At 43.8% G+C, this 14,117-nt stretch overlaps 1 protein-coding gene across 1 annotated transcript in view; it reads left to right on the forward strand.

Moving 5' to 3' along the window:
- Window positions 1-14,117, forward strand: part of LOC138285857 (transient receptor potential cation channel subfamily V member 1-like) — a 474,904-nt gene that overhangs the window by 197,830 nt on the left and 262,957 nt on the right. Inside the window, exon 3 of the mRNA XM_069226333.1 lies at window positions 11,077-11,216. Coding sequence (XP_069082434.1) covers window positions 11,077-11,216 — 140 coding nt within the window. The remainder of the gene's footprint in view (window positions 1-11,076; window positions 11,217-14,117) is intronic.

The following is a 14,117-nucleotide window of genomic DNA, read 5'->3' on the forward strand; positions in this document are numbered from 1 at the left end:
ACTGCAAAATCAAATTAATCTCCAAACTTCGCATTGGCGAAGTTGGGGAAGTGTTCTGACTTTCCTTTATTTCGCTGATGAAGAATGTTACTCCCGCAACCTCACACACCTGGGCTGTTTTCCAGCCATAAGATGTCCTGTACGCAGGTGTTGGAGTGTGTCTTTCAAATTTATATTAACATGAAAAGCTTGCAATATATTGTGTGATGAAGCTGCATAGAAAATGTGTTAACATAGAAAAAAAATGCACGCCTCTAAAATGTGGCTACCAATGTATACGAAGACTAATGAATGTTATTAATGCTGAATGGATATGTACTAATGTTTTGAATTGGTATTAGCATATCGTAATTAAAGCCATGTATTAGAAGTCTGCTAGTTTAATCATTAGGTTTAACTTAGCTAGGGTCTGGGCCTAGCTGCCTGGTCTCATATTAAACTGCATTCTCTAACGTGCAATGTACTGTTTTCCTGAAGGACACAAAGCTGTACTTCTCCAGAAATTATGTGTGTGTGTAGCTGTAGTAAATTCTTTCTCATGAGACCCGACTTGCTCAAGGAGACATTCCTGCTGAATGCAACAGTGTAATTCGTAACAGGTGCAAGGCTGCCTGGAGTAGGAGAAAACAATAGGGACACTGAGTGGAGCGTAAAGTGTAACTTTTCTTACCTGACATTCCAATCGATGAAGACGTCAATAACTTGGTCCGATCAGTGACATGAGAACTGTGGTTTGTGGAAAATTCTGGTGAAGTGTATACTGGACTATTAGACGGAGATAATGATGCACCAAATTTTATCCAATGAGAAATTAAGAGTTAATTAGAAAGTTTTGATTTAACCGCATGACCCGAGGAGAAATCGGCCATTCTTCCAAGCCATTCCAGTCCATTCTTCCATGCCATGCCATTCTGGTTCCTTTTTGCCATCCTTTGTCACTCTTAGAGACTTTGCAGTTTATACCTGAACCATCCTCTACCAGTTCTTGCCCAATGCTTACTTCTCCTCCCTATGAGGGAAGACTCTATTTCTTAATCATGCTATATTGCGATTTTGCCCCATCCTATCTTTGCGGGTGGTGAAACGACTGATGTCCTGAGGACGAAGACTGACGCTGTTTGCTGATCCGTTGAATTGGTAACTATCTGATGCAAATTGTAAATTTGTCTGTTTGCCTTTTCTTTCTAGGTACCAACTGCTGATTTTGATAGGGGCCTTAGTTTAGATATTTTTCTAAATTTGTGTTCACTAAAGTGTTTTGCATGAAGCCCAACATGCTAATTCTGATTTGAGGCTAGTTAAGGTGTCCACTAATAGCTGATGCAAATAGACAAATGACTTAGTTCTTGGTTTGTTGAATCATGCACTAATGAGACTTTGCTAAAATTGATTCATATTAATGATGTGCTTAATTCTAAATGATCATAATCTATGCATTGATTAAGTTTTGTTCTGCTTGCCAAGTAATAGTGGTTTTGATGTGCTTATTGCTATTGAGACTAATAAACATGGTATTAGATTGTAACTAATTAGGGTAATAAATATCTTAACGCTAAATTCAACTAGTGTGAATATTCATGACTGAAAGGTTATGGTGTGTTCGATCACTGACTCTTATTGATTGTTTATTGATTAGAGACTGCTTTTGTCGATCTGCTATATTGAATTGTTGATTGATTATGCCAAGAAGATCTTTCGTGCTGTGAAGTCTCCAAACATGGCCCAAAGGTTTATCGGCCTAAACGCACCCCCTTGTAAGTTCACTTATTAAGGCTCTGACGTGCTAACACAGGCGCGCAACGTCCCATTGGGCTAAAAGGGATTCAGCACCCCCCCCCTCTGTTATGGGTCATAGCCCGGTTGCATTTTCAAGGGAACTTGTTCCATTGAAAGCCCGGCCGGCCGTGCTGAGCTCTGCTCTGGGCTGTGCTCGGAAAGCAGCGTCAAAGACATTGAATTTTCTTTAAAAAGACAGGTTCGCCGTCTCCTGCTGCTAAGATATATTTTCTCATAATGGGGTGGAGGTTACTGGTGATTTACACTATTCTAAAGTGCAGACTCATGGTGGGGGGCTCTCGCTGGGCAGGCCAATATGTTTGAGCCTTCACTATTGTTTTAAAGGAGAGATAGCTAATGACTGCCATTCATCACTGGGATGAGAGACACCATCTGCACTTCAGAGCAGGTGCGGCTCCTCCGCTAGGGCGGTTGAGCGTCACCCTCCCTCCTCCCCCCTCCACCAGCAACAGCAGATGCAAATCTTTTAACAAAAAACGATAATAAACATATTTTGGTAAAAGGGGCGGGGCTACGGACTGTGGCAAAAACTCCCCCTCACTGCGCATGTATGTTTGGCCGGCCATCTCGGGCCGGCCAAACACACATGCACAGTAGTCTCTCTCCAGCCCGGCACTGTGTTGCCGGGCTGGATAGAGCAGGCACAAGTTCCCAGTCTGCCTGGGAGCGCCATGGCTGAGCAGCTCTGAGCAGCATCAGGATTGGCCGCAGGGCAGGCTGGGAACCTGCGCTTGCTGTCTGTCTGCGCAGGAGAGGAGCAGCGTGGTGGTGACATCGGCGGCAACAATTCAGGAAAGTTTTTTTTTATTAATCCCCCACACCCTTCCCCCGTGCGTGTGCCTCTCCTTCTTAAGAGGTGATTTATGACCCCTCCCCAACTTGACTGCTACCCTTTGAATGCTCTGGGAAGACAAGGCAGAAAATTACAGAATTGTATTGGGTGCAATTGCATTTATATGTAGCGCTTATTACCCATTAGGAGCTGGAGAAGCACTATATAATGTAATGAAAGGGAGAAATGTTTCCTTTTTCAATGGGTTTGCAGTGGTTTAGTGACCACCACATATTTCAGACTTTTCTGTCAATAGCATCACATCCTCCATTCTGTTAGGGCGCAGGGGGCTTGTGATTTTTCATGTTAAAAAAAAACAATTAGTGGCTAAAACAATAGGGGCCAGATGTACAAAGCCCTTTTGCATTTCTTAAGGGTCTGAATCGGTATTTCAGGCCATTAAGAAATGCAAAACTGCCTTTTCTTATATACAGAAGCCCTTAAGGAATCACAAATTGCGATTTCTACCTTGTAGAAATCACAATTTGTGATTCCCAGAATAGGAAAGGCAAATAGTGGTTTCCTATTTGTATTTCCTATTCTGATGTACCATGCATTTCCAAAATGCGATTTGGACCTTTTGGAGCTGCAACTTCCGGTGGTAACGAGGTGCAGTTTAAAAAAAACACCCAAAGGTGCTTTTTTTAATTGCAATAGAGCACACACATGCCCCTTAAGCATTTGTGTGCTCTACAGGTGCACCCCTATTTTTGGGATGCACCAAGTGGGGCATTTTTCCTATTGCCATCCCTGGTTTTACATTTCCTAAATTCTTAATAAGAAATCACTATTCAGGAAATGCAAAACCTCCCTATTGACTCAAATGTAATGTGATTTCCTAATACCAATTTCCTAATAGTGTCCCACTTTCTAGGAATCACTATCAGGAAATCGTTATCTTTGTGCACAGCATTTTGCATTTCTTAAATAGTGATTTCTATGAAGTCGCTATTTAAGAAATGCAAAATTGTATTTTCAGACATCTGGCTCTAAGAACCTGCAAAGTGGTATTGGCAAATTGGGTTATGGGCAGTACTGTGTTTCTGTGTTTGCTGGCACTTACCAACAGGGTCACTGGAATTATGCGACAGGGACTAACCAAGTTATGTGGCAGTGTTGCCTAAATTATTCGGCAAGGATAGAGATATTATGTGGTGTAATGTGGCACACTTTGTGATAGTATTACTTAATTAGTTCGTCCTTTTTAGGCATCTGAGCTAAGGTTTGACTTCACTAGTACTCGCTTACCTCCTGAATACAGGAATAAGAAACTAATGATGGTCAGTCAACCTTTGTGTAAGGCCTTCCATTGTGCATCAAGACGTCGCTGCATTTTCAGTAACGTTTGATCCATTTAAGTTGGAAACACAATTTGCTGCTAAAATCCATAATGATGCAAAAAAAAATCTGGGGCCGAAGAATTACATAACTCTAGTGCCACTATTTATTAGTGGGGACAGGCTCTTTTAAAAAGTGGTTCTGCAGGCAGTAGTATCCTTTAAGTACAATATCCCTTGCTTCCTGTTTTATCTGAGAAGCAAGGCCAGCTAAGGCCCTGGAACTGATGTTGGTTGTGAGACTGTCATGCAGTATTGGCTTCAGATTGATGGCTTGACAATAACCTCATGTCACACAGTTACTCTAACAGTCAATACTAAGACAGTGGTGCAGAACAGTTTGTCATTGTGCTCCTCTGCCCCAAATATATGCTCTTTGGATACGTTTGGCTAGAGCAGGACATCCACACTACAGAAGGGATACATATGAGGTGCAATATTCCCTTATGCCTTTTCGAAGACTACTAGATGCTAACCTCTCATAGTCCACTTCACAGAAGGCCTATATATGTTCTTGTCCCCCTGTGTGTTTGGTGGACTGACACACAATAGGCTGAAGAAGTGGATCTACTTGGCACTGTGCATGTCCAGGACCTGGCACTGCACCTACTGAAGCTTTCTGCTATAGCAGCATGGTATGCCCCAGACAGATCAGCAGTAATAGGATCTACCTCTTGGTCATCTTTTCCATCCCTGTAAGTGAAAGCTGGTGCTTGGAAAACCTTGAGATGAAGGGAAGAGGGAGTCATGCTCTAGGTCTAGGACACACATACATTTCAAAGGCTCACTTGAAATGCATATTGGCTGCGCAGATGCTGGTCCTTGCGGCTCTTCTTCAAGCGGATCAATTTTTTCAATTAGCTGGTGCCTGCTTCACCTTCTACAACTCAATGCCAATTTCAAACCAGCAAGTGTTTTCCTGTGGGTTAGCACACTTACTGCTGTGACACAGTCCAGCTACCTTTCCTCTTTTAATGTCTACATGAAGAGTGGATTTTAAAGCTCAAGCTTAGTGCAAAGACAAAACTTTAAATTTAACACATTTATTAGTTGCCTTTTGCTTTTCTGCCTAAGTATGCTTTTTCCTTCCCATGCCCTGCAGCACATTTCAACTACTATTGCAATATCCACAGGTTGGCACCTGGACCTTAGCACTGTTCATGCTGCCCTCTTTCCTGCCCGATATCCCCATAGTCACTCACCTCTTTCCTCATGCTACTTCCTCCTCTCTTGCTCAATCATCCTCCCTTTTCATTTTTTATCCGCCTGCTGCTTCCAACTCATTAGATTTTTTGTTTGTCTTATTTTTTATTTACCATTGTCTTCATCCCTTGCTCCTATGTTCCTGCAGTTTCTAATTGTCCTCACTACAAATGACGTCCAAAAAGAATATCAAATTGACCTAAATGCAATAACTGTCAAGACAGCATTCACAACAAAGTGTAGATGGTGAGGAAAATGGGCTAGGAAGAGAGGTGTGCAGTAGAGAGTGAATTAGAAGACGAGGTAAATATAGATGAGAGGATCAACTGCAGTGCAAAGCATCACATGTCTAGTGTGTTGCTGCTACATACCATTCAAAGGGTTAGGACTGCCTGGGACTAAGAAACACATTTCAGTGGCTATGTTTTTGAGGAGAGGAACCTAAAATTAAAGTTGATAACTTGTCTTGAGTTAGGGATGAACATCTAGTAGACATAACTGAGTGCCTGTGCTGATAAAGTTAGCTGCTTCACATTAGGAAACTGTGGGACTCTGATACAAACAGGTCCCTTCTTCTTGTAGAGCTGAGCTGCAACACAGATACAGCTGAGTCCCTGCATACATTGTGCTGAACCCCTGTCCAGACAGATTCCAAGCACAGATGGAGCGGAGGTCATATATACTTATTGTTGAGTTCATCTACAGACAGTTGATTTCTTGCACGGAACTACAATTGGTTCCCTGATATACATAGAGAGCTAGTTCACAGGCCCAGTTGACCTATTTCAATACTCATTACAAGGTAAAAGCTGATCTCTGTGGGGCTTGAGATACTTGGCATCAGCTAAAATTCATTGGAAATACAACAGACCTCTCGCTCAGGTTAGTGTCCAACATGGCCTGTCTATGATAGGAAGTGAGGAAGAGGAGAGAAGGAGGATGGGAGTGAGAGCGAGGGGATTGACAGAAGAAATTGTGAAGCGAGATAGAGAGAAGAGATGGAGAATAGTGAAAAAGAATAAAGCTAAGGTGTGAGAGTATATGGAGGGAAAAGAGGAGAGAGGCAAATGTGACTGAGACAGCAAAGAAGAGAGGGGTGAAAAATGAGAGATGGCAGAGTGAGTGATTTGTGAACAAGCAGCACAACAATGGTGCGAATGCAATATATACAGCACATTTCACTAATTTACCAGCATCTTGACAGCTGGGGTCCTGGGTTTGAATCCAGCTTGGCACTTATATGAAAATTGAGCAGTTCTGGGCAAAACACAATCTCACTATGTCTTAACTTTAAATATGTGAGATGCTAGTTTAAATGCGTGTAGTTCAAAGATTTAGGCCCCATTTGACATCACTTCCCATAATGTACAGTGCTCAGTGCTCTGTTGCTAACCAGTTAGGTCTGTGCAATATAAATATCACCACATACTTGTTTTTACATTGTGAACAGGTACTCCACTTATTCCGCTTTGTGAAACCCACTACTGTGTGAGCTCCCAGTGACCCAGCCTCATTTGTTTGTGACAGCCATAGATAAGCCCCCCCCCCATAATGTTATTAATCCCAGTACATGCTCCACCTCATTAATGGAATTCATGTAAGTCTACTTCTCTTTGTCTATTAGAGCACATTCATGTGCCTTTTGGGAGATCCTCTCCCAAAACATCTTCTTGTTCTTTTGAATCATTTGTTTAGCATTTTGGCTTGCGTTGCTTTTCCTAAGAAAAGACACCTTCCAAATAGGGTTTCAGTGCTTTCTTTTCTGTGTGTCAGATATGAAGAACAGACACATGACTCACTTGGTTCCCTTCTTGCAGACATCTGATGCTCACAGGCCTGGTGGTCACATTTGAAGCCCCAGCAAAGCTAAATATCTCAGGGGAAAGCACTGGCAAAGCCGGTAGATCTGGCTAGAAAATACAGGAATGGATAAATGCTGTTTGCTTGCGTTAGCACATTAAAGGCACACATGCTGGCTTTGCTAATATGTTTTCTCATGCTGGCTCAAAGAATGACTGTTAGACATTACAGCCTTATGGTGGCACCCTTGCTTTTTTGACAACCGCCCTCCACTTTTTAGATACTGTTTTTGCTGGTTTTAAGACTCTGTGCACTTTATCACTGCTAACCAGTGCTAAAGTGCATATGCTCTCTCCCTTTAAACATGGTAACATTGGATCATACCCAATTGGATCATTTAATTTACTTATACGTCCCTAGTAAAGTGCACTATAAGTGCCCAGGGCCTGTAGATTAAATGCTACTAGTGGGCCTGCAGCACTGATTGTGCCACCCACTTAAGTAGCACCTTAACTTTGTCTCAGGCCTACCAATTCAACTTGGCATTTAAAGTACTTGCCAAGCATAAAACTCCCCTTTTTTGACATATAAGGTATGTCTTAGGTAACCCATAGTTTACATGTCCTGGTAGTGTACAACTCCTCAGTTCGTCTTTACACTGCTGTGAGGCCTACTCCCTTCATAGGCTAACATAGGGGCTGCCCTCATACATTGTTTGAGTGGTAGCTGCTGATCTTAAAGGAGTAGGAAGGTCATATTTAGTATGGCCATAATGGTAATACAAAATCCTGCTGACTGCTGAAGTTGTATTTAATATTACTATTTTAGAAATGCCATTTTTAGAAAGTGAGCATTCCTCTGCACTTAAATCCTTCTGTGCCTACAATCCACGTCTGGCTGGGTTTATTTGACAGCTCCCTTGTGCATTCACTCAGACTCATCCCAAACACAGGATACTCAGCCTCACTTGTATACATCTGCATTTTTAATGGGTCTTCCTGGGCTGGGAGGGTGGAGGGCCTGACAATTACATGTCAAAGGACAGTAGCCTGCCCTCACACAAAGGACTGCCACACCCCTTACTGGGACCCTGGCAGACAGGATTGAACTGAAAGGAGACCGGGTGCACTTCTAAGCCACTCTTTGAAGTCTCCCCCACCTCAAAGGCCCATTTGGGTATTTAAACAGGGCCTCTGCCCCTACCAACTCAGACACTTCCTGGAGAAGAGAACCTGAACCAGAACTTGTATTCTGCCAAGAAGAACTGCCTAGCTGCCCAAAGGACTCACCTGTCTGCTTTCTGTGAAGGACTGGTGCCTTGCTGTTGCCCTGCTGCCTTGCTGCTCTCTGGCTGTGGTGAGAAGTGCTCTCCAAGGGCTTAGATAGAGGTTGCCTCCTGTTCCCTGAAGTCTCAGGATCAAAAAGACTTCATCTCTACAAGAAGAACTCCTTGTGCGGTGAAATTTGATGCACGGCCTGCCAGAAACGATGCACAGCCTGCACCACAGGGAAAAATTCACTGCACGCCGAACTGGAATGACGCAGCCCGACTTTGCATCGAGAAGATCGACACAGCGCCAGCATGGCGACCAGAAATTCAACGCACGGCCCACTGAATCGACGCACAGCCGAGCTGAAACGACGCAGCCGGACTTCCAGAGAGGAATCAACATAGCACCGCCGTGCGGTAGAAATTTAGATGCAACACCACCGAATTGACGCAGCTCCTGTGACTTCATCCTGCCAGTGCAGCAAATCCACGCATAATCAATGGGGAGTCCGAAAACCCCGCAACCTGAAGAGGATCCACGACCGAGCGCCGGAAATCGACACACAGCCGTCCCTGCGTGAAAACTAAACAACGCATCGTCGTGTGCGGCCCGAGAACTCGACGCACACCCCCTATGTTTCCACGCATCTCCTCCTCTGTGGTTCTTTGTGGAGATTTTGCACGCGGACCAGAGGTACTTTGTGCTTGAAAGAGACATTTATTGCTTTTAAAAGGCTTAAGACACTTTATATCACTTTTGCAGTTATATCTCAACATATACTTATTGCATTTTACTCGTTTTGACATGCATCTTATCAGATCAATATTATATATTTTTCTAAACACTATGTGGTGTATTTTTGTGGTGCTATACTGTGTTATTGCATGATTTATTGCACAAATACTTTACGCATTGCCTTCTAAGTTAAGACTGACTGCTCAGTGCCAAGCTACCAGAGAGTGGGCACAGGATAATTTGGATTGTGTGTGACTTACCATGACTAGAGTGAGGGTCCTTGCTTGGACAGTGGGGTAACCTGACTGCCAACCAAAGACCCCATTTCTAACAATGACTCTGCCCTTATAGCTTGAACTATCAGCCCCCCCGAAGTTCAAGTCGAGTTGTTCCCCTGCCTGTATGTGAAGGGTGTGTCGTTCTGTGAGCTGAAATTGGCCGGCATGCTGATTCTTGGTAGCAGAAGGATGAATTATTTAAAGATAATGGGATCTGAGGGATGAAGAGGCTGTAGACTAGTAGACAGCACGCAGGAGAAAGCAGAAAAGGGACCATGTGCAGTAGGGAAGCTACAATGAAAAGGGCAAGTCTGAGGCTGTTAATGGGTGTTTTGTGACAGCTGGGTTGTTTTTTTAAAAATACTGTTAGAGGATGCTATGGCTGTTCCCTTTAAAAAATTATTTACGAGCATCATACTTAATGAAGCACAGATGTTTTTTTAATTATGAAGATGTGAGTCGCTCAAGTGGAATACAACTCCTCTGGATATAATCAGACCTATTATTTTAAGGCATGGGCAAAGTGGGTTCCGGCACAGGGCCATAGTCTCCCCCCCCCCCTCCTTCCCGATAGAGCCAGCTCTGTTTTGCAGAGAGTCTTGTCTTGATGACCTTGAATTATTCTTAAACAGATTGTTTAAATACTGTTTTCCAGAGCTTTAAGTGGACCGGGTCATGCCGAGCAGGTGCTGATACGGGTCCCTATCAGGCTCTCCATTTCTGCCCTCAGACAAGAAAAAAATCTTAACTCTGCAGCAGTACCACTCCACTGCTTTAGATATAACTTCAAAGAGACTCGTTACAGTTTTTCACAGTCTCAGCATTTCAGAACTGAAGTATTTTTAATATTTTAGATGCCATTGTTATTACTTTTTTACCTTATTCAACCATTGATAAAGCCGATAGTCCTGGTTTGTTTTTAGGAATAATGTCAGTTACATTGTGTATCTGGATGCCATAGCAGAAAGATGCAGCAAAATACCATACGGGCAGCACATCATGCTAAATCGGGATTTTTCGCATACTGCTTTAAGTCACGCCCTTAATTACATACGCCACGCCCCTTGCAGAGACCCCTTAGTTTTTCATTCCACTTAAAGCCTTGCTGTTTTTCTTTACCTTTTAATGTGGTTGATACGTGAGAGTCTTTAACATATATTTTGCGGAGAAATGTTGTGTTTCACCATCCATTAAAAAGTGTTTCTTAAAGATCAAAACAGTAGCTCCCATGTGAGAAATGGGAGGGTGTCACGTAGATTATTTGCAATAATATTAGCGATCTGCTGCTGTGTTACAATATCAAAAACATACGTCACTGTCCCTGAATATTAGATGTAAACTTATATAGAATTTGGACGAGTGTGTCTGTACACTGTCAGTGGCCTGGCCAAAAGATGCATGAAAGACCTTAAAGTGGATCATAAATGCACGGATGTTCCGAACAGGAGCCCCCTAAAATCGTTAAGTTGTACTTGACTTGGAGGCTTGTAATGACCTTGAGTTTCCCAGTCTTGTTTGCTTACAGAAGGTAACTGAACTAGTACTGACGGACTGATTAGTACTTTACTCTGAAGGGCCACTGGGTGTCACTGCTACACCAGTGTACGTATGTCGACCGCTACTAACTCCGTCTCAATACGAGTTATCCCTTTCTATATGATAGATATACACAGGTATAGAGCTTAACTCATTGTTTGAATACTATAAGGTCGTTTTTAATCTTTTACTTGCCCTGATGTATGTGAGATAGCTACCTTGCTGCTGAACAAGATAATAGATTCAAAAATAATATATAATTTATTTATTTATGATATGCTATGAAGGAAGCCCGTGAAACCATCCAAGGTCTTCTCCCGAGAAATGATCTACAAGGCAGTGGTGAAAGGTGACCCGGAAGAACTGGACGGGCTGCTGGAGTATTTGCAAACGTCCGTGAAGAAGCTCTCAGATACGGAATTTAGAGGTAGGAGGGTAGGAGTGTACTTTCCACTGAAGGGCAAGTGGGTGTTGTTTGGAGTGAAATTGAAAACAATGATGTTTTCTCGTTATGAATAAGGGAAGAGGGTTAATAGGATGTTCATGTTCAATGAAAATGCAGTTTATTCTCTATATTGTGCGTGTTCCTGCTAAAAGAGTCAGTCCGACGTGCATGTAACATCAGAACACTTAAAATAGAAGCATTATCAATAAATCCCTTTAATAAAATTGTTCTTTCTAGAATTACATATAAATTATGATGCGGGATATATAAAAAAGGTAAAAAATATACAGCAGCTTTTTAAGAAATTACATTCCAATACTGTACATTGCGTTGAAGCCTTTTCCCATGTACTCTCTCGTATCTTTCTCCTCTTTCCCTAAATATCTTACGTCATAATGGCCCTCATTCTGACCTTGGCGGGTGGCGGAGGCCGCCCGCCAAAGTCCTGCCGTCAGGTTACCGTTCCGCGGTCGAAAGACCGCGGCGGTAATTCTGACTTTCCCGCTGGGCTGGCGGGCGGTCGCCTTCAGACCGCCAGCCAGCCCAGCGGGAAAGAGGCTTCCACGATGAAGCCGGCTCGGAATCGAGCCGGCGGAGTGGAAGCTGTGCGACGGGTGCAGTTGCACCCGTCGCGTATTTCACTGTCTGCGCAGCAGACAGTGAAATACATGTAGGGGCCCTCTTACGGGGGCCCCTGCAATGCCCATGCCAGTGGCATGGGCACTGCAGGGGCCCCCAGGGGCCCCGCGACCCCCCCTACCGCCATCCGGATCTCGGCGGTCCGACCGCCGGGATCTGGATGGCGGTAGTGGGGGTCGGAATCCCCGCGGCGGTGCAGCAAGCTGCGCCGCCGCGGAGGATTCAATGGGGCCGCGGTACACTGGCGGGACCCCGCCAGTGGTGCCGGTCCGACCGCGGCTTTACCGCCGCGGTCGGAATCCCCATTGGAGCACCGCCGGCCTGTCGGCGGTGCTCCCGCGGTCCTCCGCCCTGGCGGTCAAAGACCGCCAGGGTCAGAATGACCACCAATGTCTCTTACATTGGATATACTGTGCCTTAATAATCGTCTGTTAGGTGTGTTAGGTGTGCACCTATTTTTACGTTTTGGAAACTAATGTTTCTTCCTTTTCTTTAGATGTAGATAGTGTAATTGAAACTATAGAAAATATTTTCCAGACATATTTGGTTATATCTAGGATCATGGTGTTAGCTGAAAGGTGGAGTGCTCGTCATGTTTTTATGAAGGGGGCTGCTGAAGAATGTCCTATTACCCACTGGTAATCTTCATTACTCCTATTGTCCTCGTCCCATTTAATACAACTGGAGATATGGCGATTAATGGTAAGTAATAGCACATTACCCTCATCACCCCCTGTCCTCCTCCTTCATTACAAGTGGAGAATACCTAAGCCAAGAACCTAACACTCATATAAAAGACATCACAAAAGGATACAATACCAAAGAGCAGCCCCCAAAAGTGATTTATTAACACAGGTCAGAAACCAAGTCAGGAGTGCACTGCCTGCAACACCCCCAACCCCAGAATTGTAATAATCTCCCAGCATATTCCGGAGATGATAATGCCTGACAAAGGTATTAGAGGATGTGCAAGTAGCTGTTCAACATATCCCCAAAATGGACACCCCTCTCAATTTAGCCCAGGAAGCATCCACCCACCTAGTAGGCCACGGTCGTAATTCCCAGGGAAGCACCGCCAGCCTGTTGGCGGTGCTTCTGACAAAACAGCCCTGGCGGTCAAAGACCGCCAGAGTTGTAATGAGGGCCTGTATCTCCTCACTCTGATTACCTGCTTAGGCATAAACCATTTAAACAAGCCCTTCCTAGTTCCACCCCATATCTTGGTTTGCATCCAATCTCCAACCGCAAACTTACTCCCCTTCACCCTACACCTTATTCTCTCATCATAATTTCCTTGCATCTTCTCCACCCGACTTAACAATTTCCTTTCATCTACCTCTCCCTTACCTGCTTTGCCCATCCAACCAGGCACAGCCTCAGTACATGGTGTCCTACTCTTTAACACCATAAATGAGGTCTCCATTGTAAGGGAATGTCGAGTGGTGCGATAACTCCACAATAAATTCTTAACTTCCCTCTTCCAATTTAATCCATTCTGAAGTGATAGTTGTATATTCTCATTCAACACCCTGTTGAACCTTTCCACCAATCCATTTTCCATAGGATGTGCTACAGCTGTGTTAATGTGCTTAACACCACAACATACTAAATAGTCTTCATATTCACTTGATGAATACTAAGGACCATTATCAGTCACTATATCTTCCGGATAACCCTCTCTTCTCCATATTTCTTCACAGAACTCTATATCCATACTCAACTTGATATCTTTCACCACACTAACCTCTGGCCAATTGGAATGATAGTCCATCATTACAATCGCATAGTATCTTCCACTTCCACCAACTTCAAACAGACCACACACATCCATTCCCACCTTCTGCCATGGTTTGCATGGAAATGGCATTGGAACAACAGGAGTTTTCTCACTAACGTGTTTTGTCACTACGCCCACAACACAGACAATTCCTCACATACCTTTCCACATCCCGATCCATACCTGGCCACCAAAAATCCTCCCTTGCCTTCCTCTTCATACCTGACATGCCTCCATGTCCCTCATGTAGAATCTCCAACACCTTCTCTCTTAACTTATATGGCACAATCAACTTATCTCCTCTCCTCCCAAGACCGTCCTGTTCAGATAGTTCTACCACACATTCTTATAATTAGCCACCAACCTGGCATTCTCTCCTAACCTCGATCAATGCTTGTTCAAACTCTTCTTTAACACTTGCATTTCTGCATCCTCATCCACAGCTGTCTTTCATATCTCTTCACATA

This window comes from Pleurodeles waltl, chromosome 3_1, assembly GCF_031143425.1.
Source record: "Pleurodeles waltl isolate 20211129_DDA chromosome 3_1, aPleWal1.hap1.20221129, whole genome shotgun sequence".
Taxonomy (NCBI): Eukaryota; Metazoa; Chordata; class Amphibia; order Caudata; family Salamandridae; genus Pleurodeles; species Pleurodeles waltl.